General features: G+C 45.8%; 1 protein-coding gene across 1 annotated transcript in view; it reads left to right on the top strand.

Moving 5' to 3' along the window:
* SPATA16 (spermatogenesis associated 16) overlaps positions 1-14083 on the top strand; it is a 174016-nt gene that overhangs the window by 133738 nt on the left and 26195 nt on the right. The window contains exons 9-10 of the mRNA XM_053390577.1: positions 248-412; positions 10139-10222. Of these exons, the coding sequence (XP_053246552.1) occupies positions 248-412; positions 10139-10222 (249 nt within the window). The remainder of the gene's footprint in view (positions 1-247; positions 413-10138; positions 10223-14083) is intronic.

Genomic DNA, 14083 nt, shown 5'->3' with positions numbered 1-14083 from the left:
GCCAAAACCTGGAAGTAACCCATTCTGGTACTTCTGGGTTTCAGCAGTCCGTAACCTGAAAAAACGCAACCTGAAGCGTCTGTAACCCGAGGTTTGACTGTAATGTTTTGCTGCATTGTCACTCCTTTGTGAGGAAGGGAGGGATGGAAATATAATAAATATGAATAATAATAACAATAACAATACAATAGCCAGATGAAGTCCCTCAGCTCTTGTCTAACCTCTTTGCGTTTCATTGTGGGCCCAGGAGACTTTCTGCGCATGTTCGGGGGTGATAGAGAAGCTGCAACATGCCAGCCTGCTCGGCCGTTTGCAGCGCATCAAGGAGCAATCGCAAGTGATCAACCAAGCCATGGCTGAGCTCGCCACTATCCCCTACCTCCAAGACATCAGCCAGCAGGATGCTGAACTGGTGAGCAATCTAGTTTTCAATCCTTGCTGTGCGGGTTTGCTTGTCAAGCAGGAGGAACAAAACACAATGGGGTTTTTTTCCTGCCTTTCCCCTCTTGAACCTGTTTTTTAAAATAAAAAAAATTAGCAGCTGCTTTGAAAACCTGGGCACATTTTGGCAAAGCAAGGACTAAACCCAAAAGAGGAATATAACACTTCAAGAGGCATTTAAAATGGCCACCCTCAGATCTCTTTATTGTGGAGGATGAGGAGCGTTGGGGTGTTTCCTGCATTATGAAACAAAGTGCATTATAAACAGGATTATTGGCATCCCGTAGCGTAAATATCAAGAGTACAAGATGAACCGGGGGAAACCACCTAAAACAAAATAAAATAAGAAGCTTTGTTTGTTTATTTATTTATTCGACTGAGAGAACATTCACTGAATGTGCAAGAAATGGACTCTCTACAGCGGATGCAAGTAAGGGAAATAAGCACAGGAACATTTGAGCCGCAGTAGATCAAAATGAAAGATCCACACTGTTTCTCGCAGCAGGCAAGCAGATGCTACCAGGAAGCTCACAACCTCAAGCTCAGTGGCAGTGCACCTGCTCTGTACACCGAAGGTCCCTGTTTCCATGGAGAAACAAATGCCCTCCAGATGCTGTTAGACTCCAGCTCCCATCAGCCCCGGCTATATGGCCAGTCATCAAGAAGAATGGGAGCTGTGGTCTAGCAACATCTGGGCCCCTGAGATGGCAGGTGATGGGGAAGGGCCTCTGCCTGAGGAGACAGAGAGCTGCTGGCAGTCAGAGGTCCCATTTAAAGCACTCTCACATCACTTTCAGGGGTGCCCAAACTTTTTCCAAAGAGGGCCAGATTTGATGAAGTGAACATGTGTGAGGGCCAACCAAAGTGGTTGAGAGCTTTTTTTTTAGGATTGCAGTTGTTTAGCTTTTTTAGGATTTATCCCCAGGACATATATTGCCACGGGGGCCAGATTAAATCGACCGGTGGGCCAGATTAGGCCCCCGAAATGGACTTTGGACGTGCCTGCTTTAGACGGTCATGGCAGACACACCCACCCAAGTGTCCCTGTTTTCCAGGGACAGTCCCAGATTTACAGAAGCTGTCCATAGTTGTCAACGTTTCCCCCTTTTTAAGGGAAATTTCCTTATTCCGAACAGGATTCCTCGCATGAAAAGGGAAAAGTTGACAGCTATGAAGCTGTCCCGGTTTCTGATTTGATCCTGGAACGTCCCGCTTTTCCTTAGGATGTCCCTATTTTCATCGGAGAAATGTTGGAGGCAGTGGTTTTTTTTCGGGGGGGGGAACGCAGAGGTACGCATACCCCTAAACATTTTGTGAATCTAAGTTTGTCCTCATTGAGGGGTGTTATTTCAATATGAGTAGGAAAATGAGAGTACCCCTAAACGTTTCTTTTGGGGGGGGGAAGCACTGGTTGGAGGGTATGGAGTTAGCCGACCCCTGAGCCATCTAAAGGCAGCCATGTATAGGGAAGGGTTTTGTTTAATGTTTTATTATGCTTTTATACATATTGGAAGCTACCCAGAGAGGCTGGGGCAAGCCAGCCAGGTGGGCAGGGTATACATAGTACGATTATTAATATTGTTAAGTTGTGGGCGAACATATCAGACGACACAGCGATTCTTCCAATGAAGCCTTAGATTAGCAGTACCCGGAGGTCCAGCGGTCCGCCAACCCCGTGGCCAGAGGGGAAAAACAATTCCAGAGACTTCTTGGTCAGAGAAAAGAGATTTATTGAGATCTGCGCAGAGGCAGCCAGTGGAGTCCTCTCCAAAGACTGGCTACGCCCAATTTCACATTTGCAAACTTTCTTATACCTTGAAAACACCCTTCCCTCCCTCAAGCTTCCCCAAAACCTTCTCCAATCAGCTGGCAAGTTTTAGCTTACTCCCTAATATGGCATATAGCTAGCTAAGCCCCCTCCCTCCCTTGTTTGTGTGCTCCTTGTCTCTTGCGTTTCTGCAGCTTCCTGCTAGCCGGCAGAAAGAGGAAGTAGCTCCCAGCTTGCAATTGCGGTTTTTTGCTAGCTGCTTAACCACAACTGCAGAAGTTAGCTTAGGTGCAGATAGTATTGAGATTAACCCTTTCAATTCCCTCCTCTTCTTTTGGACAACCTATCTCCTAGGTTCGTCCTGGTCTCTTGGGTTTATAATCCTGGGGGAGAACAATAAGGGCCATGATTCTTTTTGCGTCACACCTTGTAAGCATTGCACGAAGCAGGGTATACAGAGGCAAAGAAGCAGAAGGATTAACAGCGGCCCTGCTAATAATACCACAATATGCCTGAGCCAACTGCCATGAGGCAGCCAGGAATATAACCAACCCCATAGATCACCTCCTGTAGTTTTCAGCGGGTTCCTGGCTATCATTGTTTCCATGTGATCAATGGTGACTGAAATATTATCTAGGACATATCTATTTTATTGCTGAAGGGCCCACTGATACTCGTGCTCTATCAGCTGCCTTGCTTTTTGGGAGGTTGTGTCCCACCTCTCTGAGGAGGAGCCTATTATCTTAACCAATTTTCCCACCTGTCCTTGTGGATGCTTAATACTCTCATGATTTCCTCCCAACATACTGTATCCGAAAGGGGCTTCTCCCTCTACATATATTAACATATACCCACAGGAATATATATCCACCCTTGCAGAGGCCTGACACACGGAGTGACCATATCAAAGAGTTCTGGCCCCAATATCAAAAGTCCTGGCGGTGCCTTAAATTTTGCTGGGGGAAAAAAGTCTCTACGTTGGGGACGCTGCCCGCGGGCGTCCCTCCCATCCACTTGTCCAGTCGTCTGGCGCTCTTCTGGAGATGGTTAGCTTCAGAGGATCATCAGGATTTGGTGTAACTGTCCAGTCTAAAATAGCCTTCTTCACTTAAGTGTGGTGGACCCAAGGGGTGAGGTCAGCAACTTCAACAGCAGTGGGCCTGGGTCCACCTGTTAAAAAAGAGAGAAAATCTCGGGAGAATAACTGCACATAATTATCAAACTGCACATTTTGACTAGCATGGGGGGTTATTGCAAAACTGAGTGGACAAAGGCTGGTCCATTGTCAGATCCTATTGACCTAGGTAGCCCATAGCGGGGAATGATCTCCCTAAGCAGGCACCTGGTTACCTCGGACGCCCCCTCAGTTCTGGTAGGCCAGGCTTCAACCCATCCTGTATACGTGCAGATCGCCACGAACAGGTAGCGGTATAGTCCACAGTGGGGCAATTCAGTGAAATCCACAACAAGGTCTTCCAAGGCTACCACTGCATAGCCTGCCTTCCGCTGTCCAGCCTTAACAAAGCTGCTTCCATCCACAAACCATGAAGGCCAGTGGGGGTTTGCTTCATCTTTGAGGTCTGGTCGGCTGGAATATTCTTCATCCATTACTTCAATGCAATCGTGCATCTGCTCCTCACCTTCTCCTACTGGCAACAGGGTAGCTGGGTTGAGGGCGGTGGTGACCTGAAACTTCAAACGCGGATGCAGCAGTAACATCTGGCACTTTCTCATCTTCGCTTGGGAGAGAAAATAGGTACCCTTCATGTCAAGCAGAGCTGGGACTGCATGCGGGGTCACACAAACAGTGTCTTGGCCAAAAGTAAATTTGTCTGCTTTGTTCAGTAGGGTGGCTACTGCCACAACTGCTCTCATGCACGGCGGTAAGCCTTGTTCTGTAGGCGTCAGGCGCTCAGATAGGTATGCCACTGGCTGTTGCCAGCTTCCCAATTTTGGCACAAAACCCCTTTCGCTGTCCCTTGGTCCTCATCCACGAATAGAATAAAGGGTTTCTCAGGGTTTGGGATGCCAAGCGCTGGGGCTTGCTGTAGTGCCCTCTTCAAATCCACGAAGGCTTGCTGTTGTTCTGTGCCTCAAACAAAGGGGTCTCTCTCAGTTCCTCTGGTTGACTCATGTAGAGGCTTGGCAATGATGCTGTAATTAAATATCCATATCCTACAAAATCCTGCAGACCCCAGAAAGCCACGGAGTTCTCTGCAGTTCTTTGCCTCTGGTATCAGGATAATAGCCTGCTTCCTTTCTTCACTGGTAACAAAAGGGTGTTCCACTGTGATTGGCATTGCCTCAAGATCCTATGTTGGAGCAGTCGCTCTAGATGCACCTACACTCCTTCAGTCGCCCTTCGTGGGATGGGATACTTATTTACTGCAACAGGATTGACAAATGGCTTGGGCTTCACGATTATTGGTGGGATATTCTTTGCCATTCCTGGGGGGTTCACTTGTTCCAGAATACTGGCGGGGATGGGTCCCTCCTCTTCTTTTATTATCATGAGGCGCCAGTACTCCCTCAGGGGTGCCTCCACAACCAGTTCCCCAAATGACATAGTGGACAATGTGGCTTCTCCCGATGGCTTAAAAGTAATTTGGGCTTGCAACTTTACCAACAAATCTCTTCCTAATAATAGAATAGGGCATTCTCTCTTCTAGTGCCCTTCCTGTCGGCAGATGGCGCACTGATTCCTTCCAAGACGGCTTCGCCCTCCTCCCCGGGCACTTCCTCTTTCCTGAGGGGTGGGTGTGGTAGCCTGTAATGCCATCAACTTCCTTGTTTGATACTTCTCCTTTTTTCTCTGGGCTTCCTCATCTCTCTGATTGTAAGTGGTTTGAGCTAACTTCAACATCCATTGCAGCCCATGGTCAATGCACCCCTCATGCTTCTGGATTTTTTTTTTTTTTTTGGCGAATATCGGACGCTGCCTGAGCTACAAAGGCAGCCTTTATAATGGGGCGTTGGCAATATCATCTGGGTTCTCCTCAAAGGTAGGGTTCTAATTTCTCCAATTGCACACATCAGCACTTGAAAAAGGCACATGTTGGACTGTATAAGTGCATGGTGGTGCTTCCCCACCCTGTCCTGGGGGGGGGCCTGGGGGGTCATACACTCTGCGTAGAGGCATCATTGCAGTCCCACCTTTTTCTGTGCCTTATGGGACTTATGGAGGGACGCCCTGGTTGCTGCTTCTATTCATTCCTTCTGCCATTTCTTCCCTTGTGTTGGGGAACATCCTGCTGTTGCCAACAAATGGGAACTAACATCCACTTCTTTCGCATAGGGTTGTACATACTGTTGCAATCTCAATGTCCACCTTTTTTCCTTTCTTTGCTAACTCAATTAGTCCCTTCATAAACTCCTCATCATTCTCTTCCTCTTCGCTCTCTAATTCATCAACCTTGGAGGGTTCAGGCTGAGGGCCGGCTCCTCCCTGGTCCTGGGGCCCTGGGCCTGGGGGATTCGCTAGAGGGGCAGTTGGTGGAGCATAGGGTGGCGGCGGTTTAATGACTTCCCCCTCTTCTCCTTCCTCTCCTTCCTCTCCTTCCGGCTCTGATATCACCGGGGGCTTTTCTGACTTCCCTGCCGGTCAGACTGCACAAATTGTATTTTGTGGGGCGTCGCCTCGGCAGGCTTTCAGCCATGGTGGATTCTTTTCCACATTGATTTTCCAGGTAGAAATATAAGGGATCTGTTCTGGGTGGACGTTCAAGATATTTTGATATAGTGGGTTGATTAATTGCAAATTAAATCTGCCCTCCAAGGGCCAATTAGTTCCTTGGGTGGGCCAATCAACCTCACATAATGTCCTCATCCTCTCTCTTCTCAATTTGAACCCAATCATCATGCTTCGTAGCTGCTTTCCAGTTGGTTAAAAAGCATTTCAGAGGACTACGTTAGCTTGCCCCAGACCCCTTTTTTTTTTTTTTCCAGATACTCCGCTCCTAACCGGGCTTAAGATCCTTTCACACACCAACCACTACAGACTGTGACTTGGCAAACTCGCGTTGCCAAGAAATGCACAGCCCTGCAATCGCTCGGCCAAGGGGACGCTAAGCCCCGGCCCACACTTGACAATTCAGCCACTGGAGTATCTGACATGCAACATACAAAACACACCCCAATATAATTCCAACATGCAACACACAAAACACACCAAAATAATTTTCCCTCTGTTTCCCCTTTCCCCAACCTTACTGGCGGCACTCTACTGCTCACAGCCAGACCCTTTCCTGGCGGCACTCTACTGCTCACGGCCAGGGGAAGCTGATCAGGCTTCCTACCACGCCCTTTCCCTTGGGCTTACCTGTTCCGCTGCGGACCCCTCCTTCGGCCGTCCTCTTTTCTCTCCCGACTGGGTGTCTCGGCTCAGGCACAGCGTGGCGATCTCCCCCTACAAACTGGCAGGGTGCGCGCTGGAGATTGCGAGCGCTGGTCCCGGTTGCTCACCCGGTCGAGTCTGGCCCCTCGGTCCACCTTTCGTGGGGTGGGGACCCATCCCGGACACGAGCCCCCAAAATGAAGCCTTAGATTAGCAGTACCCGGAGGTCCAGCGGTCCGCCAACCCCGTGGCCAGAGGGGAAAAACAATTCCAGAGACTTCTTGGTCAGAGAAAAGAGATTTATTGAGATCTGCGCAGAGGCAGCCAGTGGAGTCCTCTCCAAAGACTGGCTACGCCCAATTTCACATTTGCAAACTTTCTTATACCTTGAAAACACCCTTCCCTCCCTCAAGCTTCCCCAAAACCTTCTCCAATCAGCTGGCAAGTTTTAGCTTACTCCCTAATATGGCATATAGCTAGCTAAGCCCCCTCCCTCCCTTGTTTGTGTGCTCCTTGTCTCTTGCGTTTCTGCAGCTTCCTGCTAGCCGGCAGAAAGAGGAAGTAGCTCCCAGCTTGCAATTGCGGTTTTTTGCTAGCTGCTTAACCACAACTGCAGAAGTTAGCTTAGGTGCAGATAGTATTGAGATTAACCCTTTCACCAAAGCAGCTCTTTTATTTGTAAGCTGAGGAGCTCAGTCAGCCTGCTTATATAGAGCTCCACTAGAATGCAACAGTAACCATTTTCTGTAACTAGCCAATCACTGAACGTCACTTTCGATCCTTCATTTGCATACAAACTATCCAATCACTGAACGTCACTTTCGAGCCTTCATTTGCATAACTATCTACAGTATCCCCCTGCTGGCCCAGGGTGAGAACTTCAGTACATAACAAATATTGTGGAATAGGACACCCCTATTTTTATCGGAGAAATGTTGGAGAGCATGTCATAGTGTCCTATTAGCTATAAAAGGTGCTAAGGGTTGTTAGGAGCAGGGCTGGATTAACCATTAAGCAAAATAAGTGTGTGCTTAGGGCATCCAGAGAACAGGGGGGCACCACAGATTTATTTATTTTTCAAATATAAATGAAGCGCAAGTACACAAAAATAAACATTATTTCCCATCTTACTGTTTCGTTTCAGACAATAAAATTTTATTTAACAGTTTTGAATTAGATATGTATATGGGAGTGCCAAACCCTTTTAAGTGCTATGGGGGGGGGGTCTCAATCCAGGCCTGGTTAAGGGAGCCTTATTCCCCTCAGAGAGCTACAGTTCCCAGAATTCCCTGAGAGAAGTGGGGATGATTGTTAAATTACTCTGGGAATTGTAGGTCTGTGAGGGGAATGCCTAGAGTTGCCATACGTCTGGGAAATCCCAGACATGTCCTACATGCACATTCGGGGGAAATTTTACAATTGTAAGCAAATGTCCAGGTTTGTGGGGGGTGGCTCGGGCCCTGTTTTTGGGTGATTGCCTTAAAAAAAAAACTTAACAACTTTGTCTGGAAATATGGCAACCCTAATTGTGCCCTTAATGTTTCCACCAATCTGCCCAATACAGCTGTTACGTTTGGGCCGCAGAGGTTGAATGTTGGTTAAAGAGGGAACACGACTAACCCCCTGATCTTATTTCAGCTCCATAACCTTTCCGTAAATATCACATTCACTAACTTGCAAAAGGCCTGAGACCTTGAGAGGAGCTCATTTGCAACACAGTAATTCGGATTTTGCAGCCAAAGAGATGTGGGGCTAGGGTGTCTCGGTCCACTGCCATCACCCAAGTGGAAATTTTTAAAAAAAGAACAGAGGGAGCTGTGTGTGCAGATGGGAAAGAAATTTGATTCAGCCCACATCTAAAGGCAAGCTTAACAAATTGGCATATTCCTAAACAATATACAAACCGAAACACAACCATCCTTCAAAATTTGCGCTTCTCCAAACTGTGCAATGCGGTTCTCCAGACAAGGGATGTGTACAGAAATGCATACATTGGGATAAAGTGTGCATAAGAATTCAGATATTATTGAAAATAGCAAACATGCATCGTGTTAAGGGAAATTGCTTGGGGAAATGGGTGTATATATCAGTTAAAACTGCATGCAAAAATGTGTGCATTCCGAGAAATTTCAGATGAAATGCTGAGAAATTTCCATGAGGATTTAAAAAATAATAATAATAATAATAATAATTACAAATTGCTGCAGAACTGAATTTGAGACTGGCATCCTCCAGGCATTTGCTATCAGCTCAAATCCTCACACGAGAACATTCCACAGGCCGCTAGTATTGCAATGAGAGGTTACACCAAGCAAGGGTGCGTTTGCTCTTATTATGACCCCAGGAGCACCAGAGGACTCTGCAACAACAAAAACGCTTCCCTGAAGACCACCAGTGAATGTGCTGGTCCTGGAGACGCAACCCAGTGCTCTACTTCAAACCAACGCAATGGATAATTTTCCATTTGCATGCGTCTAAATTAATTACTGCATGCAAATGAGCAGTGGCTGGTGGTTTCTCCTCTGGGGATGGCTTGCAGACCAAGTCATACATCATGGCTTAAGCACATGCTGGGAAACCATTACTTAAACCTGGCTCTCCCAGCTGCAAACTTCACCTTTCGGAAGACACAGTGACCTTCTCAAGGGTAGAATTTCAACAAGCCTTGGGAGTGTTTGCATTGCTTTCGATCTTTCTTTAGCAAACCTGGCAGCCGTAGATAACCCCCAAACAGAACATTCTATGACAAGTTGTTTTTCTTTTCCCTTAGGGCACCACTTTTAAGTAATGCAGAAAGAGATCTGTAATCTGGACTTCCCACATTTAACTTTAAAAACAAACAAACAGCAACACATTAATAGCACCCACAGAGGGAAAGGATAGCATAACACCGCAAATACGTTTTTCTAACTAAGAGAAATCTTATTGATCCCTCACATCTTAACCCACCTGGCTGCTCCTTTAGAACACTGCCAGTTTGTTAAAACGAGAACTTTAAACAGTTTGATTTGATCCTTCAGTTCAGTCAAACTGGGTGCTGCTTCTATGTATGTGTGGCCCCAAAGCTGGATTGCAGTTTGCGTTTTTAATGTTTATTTATGAACCACCTTAAGTGCCCCATGGGGGGGGGGTGTTGAAAAGCCTTTTTCATAAATGTCTTTGTTTCTTTTAATCGACACAGCCTAGCCAGTTGCACACTTTCGAGTTCCTTGTTGAGCTCAGTAGAAGGCATTTAAGTAGGTGTTCCATTCTCATGCTGAAATTAATGAGACTGAAATACTCTAATATTTACAAACACATAGTGCATTGCAAAGCAAGCTTCTCTGAAATCCCTTAAGTGCACATTTTCTGACAGGATATTTCACCAACACACACACACACACCCTTATTGTTGGGCATTATCCATCCCACAATAACACGAGGCAAATGTGGATGAGAAGAGGAAGGAGGTGATGATGGTGGTGTTCATTGTGCGAAAGATGAGCAATAAAATCATCAGCGTACAAATGATTTTTTAATTAGGTTTTAATCTGTGTATTTAGAGAAGTTATTTCTGTGTGAATTCCATCCCGATAATTTTTATCTTGGTGTCACAGCTGCAGTCACTAATGGCAGATGCCATGGACACCCTCGAAGGAAGGAAAAGTGATAAAGAACGTGTCTGGAATAAAATTCAGAAGGTAAAAAAAAAAAATAGTCATTGCTGAAGACTCAGCAGATATAGCAGTTTCTTGGAAGAAAAGGTCTGTCTCGGGGGTCAAATCTGTTTGCTGAAAAATTCAGGAACATCACCATCCTGAAATTTTGCCTTGGCAAATTTGTGCCCAGACCACTCGTTTTTTTGTGGGGGGTGGTGCTCTTTGCATTCATCTAGAGATAGACTCTTTCCGTGCAACCCATCAGGATGACCAAGTCTTTGCACACATTGCCAACTTTAAATGCAGCAAGGTCATCCTTTTTCTCAATTCGGATCAAGGCTGATTTGGATGCAAACGCATCAAAACACAGTTATTTCATATGAAGCAGCAAGAGAAATAGTGGGTGGTTAATGTGTACAATGCTTCCCAGACCAGAGTTGGATTGCAGAGCAAATGGGAGTGTGTATACGCAGCCATTGCCAAATTGTTTGGAATGATTGATGTGCCTACACCTTTATTGTGCCAGATCCGATAATTCTCCCGAAATCATGTAAGTCCACAAAGATCAAGCAATGTAGGGAGTAAGGCAACTTTGCGACAGGGTAAACAGCTAAGAGCCTGGTAGCACCTTAAAGACTAACACATTTAATATAGCACAAGCTTCCACAGACCACAGACCACTTCATCAGGTGCAGGGTTAATCCCGAGTTGCAGGTACAGATATACATTATTTGGAAGGAGAGCATTGTGAACAGCGAGGTTAGAAGGAAATGAAGTGCAGAAAAGCACAGACCGCGATAATTACGCTACCGACAGCGGCATTTGCAGAAAGAGGAGTTGATAAAACAGACATCCTGGCATTGGTTAGCCAATTAGCACATGTGGTGTGATAGAAATAAACTCCATTGTGCCAATTCAGTCCAAAAGTAATTGTGCTGAACTTTTTGATATATTTACAGGTAGGTAGCCGTGTTGGTCTGCCGTAGTCAAAACAAAATAAAAAAATTCCTTCCAGTAGCACCTTAGAGACCAACTAAGTTTGTTATTGGTATGAGCTTTCGTGTGCATGCACACTTCTTCAGATATATGATCTTTCAACCATTTCATGTTGCATTTCTCCTCTTGAAGTGCTCAGCTGATTTGTATACCCCCTTTTTAAAGCCATTCGGAAGGGAGGCTGTAACTACATCCACTGTAAACTCTATAGTTTACCTCTGCATTGTGTCAGAGACAACACAGCCCTCCTATCGCCTACCATAGTCCTCTAATGAACCCTACGGGACTCCTCCACATACAATCCCAGCACTCTCGGTCTTAGATCAACAGTTACACATCAGCTGGTGCTAAATTTGTTTAAATAATAATAATAATAATAATAATAATAATAATAATAATAAATAATAATTTTATTTATATCCCGCCCTCCCCAGCCGAAGCCGGGCTCAGGGCAGCTAACAACAATCAAACAAACAGCTAGCATTTCCATGCAGCATGAGTTAATTAAAACAGATAACTACTGGAGAAATTTAAAGGGTTTTCCATCACCTTTCGGAATGGCTATTCACCAATTCACAATAAAGCTATAGTTCTAGGAGTGCGTGTGCAGCTCACATATCAGAAAGAGATAACAAAATAACCATGCTTTGTTTACTTGACCACTGACTCTTGATGCATGTACAGGATGCCTTCCTGCGCAAATAATTTATTTGTTTTTGTTATTTATCTTGGGAACGCGTAGAAAAACAAAGAGTGCCCCTTTTTTCTGCGGGTTCCATCTCGAGAGATAAATAATGGAAGCAGAAGCATTTTCCCTTGCTCACTCTCCCATTTACTTATGGAGTCCGCAAGAGAAACTCTTTGGAAAAAATAAACACAGTGTGTGTTGCGTCGTTAATGCGATCAGCGGCAATAACTAGATCAAGTCTCCCTTTCTGATCATTAATGAACACACAACAAGCACTTTGCACAGGGACCCAGGCAGCTTCCCCTGGCAACATACGGTGCTATGATGCTTACATCTACCAGTTGAATTTTCTGCCATCCATGGCATTAATGGTTCCTTTCAAGATGCAAAGCTGCTGTGCATTTGTGTCCACAGCCATTCCAAAAGTAGTCCCCCTACCCTATAAGAATACTAAGCTTTAGTATGGTGCTTTAAACATACTTCGCATGCATTATCCTGCTAACGTTTTTTTAAAAGCCTGTGAATTAGATCAAGTTGCTCCTTATTGCGGACAGATGGGCTTGAGAGAGCATGGTGTGTCTAAGGCCAGTGAGGCATAGTGGCTAGAGTGAAGAACATGGGAAGCTGCCTTATACTGAGTCACACGATTGGTCCATCCAGTTCAGCGTTTTCTACATCAGTTTGTTCTCAAAGAGTGTGGCGCCCCACACTGGTGTGGCAGGAGAGGGTGGCAAGTGTGGCAGGTAGAGTCAAGGGGAATCAAAGAAACATTTAAATATTCAATATAGTATAGCATAGTACAATCATACTTTGGTTGACGAACGCCTTGCGACTCGAACCATTTGGCTCCTGAACCGGAAGTGAGTGTTCCGGTTTGCGAACTTTCTTTGGAACCCAAACATCTGGCATGGCTTCCAGGGCTTCCAATTGGCTGCAGGATCTTCCTACAGCCAATTGTAAGCTGCACCTTGGTTTCCGAATGTTTTGGGAGTCGAACAGACTTTGGAGGTACCACTGTACTGCGTTACACAATTGGTCCCTCCAGTTCAGCAGTTCAGTTTGTTCTCAAACTGGTGTGGCAGAAGAGGATGGCAAGTGTGGTGGGTAGAGTCAAGGACGATCAAAGAGACATTTAAACATTCAATATAGTATAGCACAGTACAGTATATTTTTAAAAATTGCAGAATAGATATATTTTTGAAACGAGAGCAAGAGCATCAAGTAGAACTGCAAGCTCACCCCTCTCATTGAGTTTGTATACATTCATAAGGTGTGTGTCATTATGTAAGAGGCTCATTGACAATCTTTTGGGAATGATTCGTGTTCTTATGTAGCTGCACTGTTTCATACTTTCTGGGTGTCCCGTGAGCCTATTATAAAGTAGTTGTGGTCTGTGTTGTAAACCAAGCACTGCTAGGAGTTGTTGAGAGCCAGTGTGGTGTAGTGGTTAAGAGCGGTGGACTTGTAATCTGGTGAACGGGGTTTGCTTCCCCGCTCCTCCACATGCAGCTGCTGGGTGTCCTTTGGCTAGTCACACTTCTCTGAAGTCTCTCACCTGACTCACCTCACAGAGTGTTTGTTGTGGGGGAGGAAGGGAAAGGAGATTGTGAGCCGCTTTGAGACTCCTTCGGGTAGTGATAAAGCGGGATATCAAATCCAAACTCCTCCTCTTCTTCTTCTTCTTCTTCTTCTTATTCTTATTCTTATTCTTGTTTCCTTATCAACAAAAAGTTCAGTGTAGCACAGGAAACTTTTTATTCAGAAAGTGTAACCCAGAGAAAAACGTTTGAGAACCCACTGGCCTACACTGGCTGGCACCAGCTCTCTAGGGTTGCAGACTGAGGACATCCCAGACCCTACATGGGGCACTCTGCCTGCAGAGCAGTGAACAGCACATGAATGCAACAGTTAGGATTCCAACTGTGTTGAGCTGAACACGCTCAGAATCCCTGCAGAACTTCCCTCTTTAAGCAGGAAGCCTTGAACTGAAACTGCCACAAGCAGGGATGGGGCAGGGCTTATGTCTTTGTGCACCATGCCATCGACCCTCCCTAAGCTCACACAGATTTGCTCTGAACACTTGAAGAGGACTCCGCTCAACAGCTGGATCTGCAGGCAGAAGAAGCAGCTGCTGTTCCAGAAGAAACAAGGCAGGATTAGGATCTGATGGACATTCAAATTTCAGCAGCGCCCTGCATAGCCAAAATCGCCCCCCACCT

The sequence above is a fragment of the Podarcis raffonei genome, chromosome 5 (assembly GCF_027172205.1).
Source record: "Podarcis raffonei isolate rPodRaf1 chromosome 5, rPodRaf1.pri, whole genome shotgun sequence".
NCBI classification, from domain to species: Eukaryota; Metazoa; Chordata; class Lepidosauria; order Squamata; family Lacertidae; genus Podarcis; species Podarcis raffonei.
The sequence above is the reverse complement of the archived record's forward strand: the minus strand, read 5'-3'. Positions and strand labels throughout refer to the sequence as shown.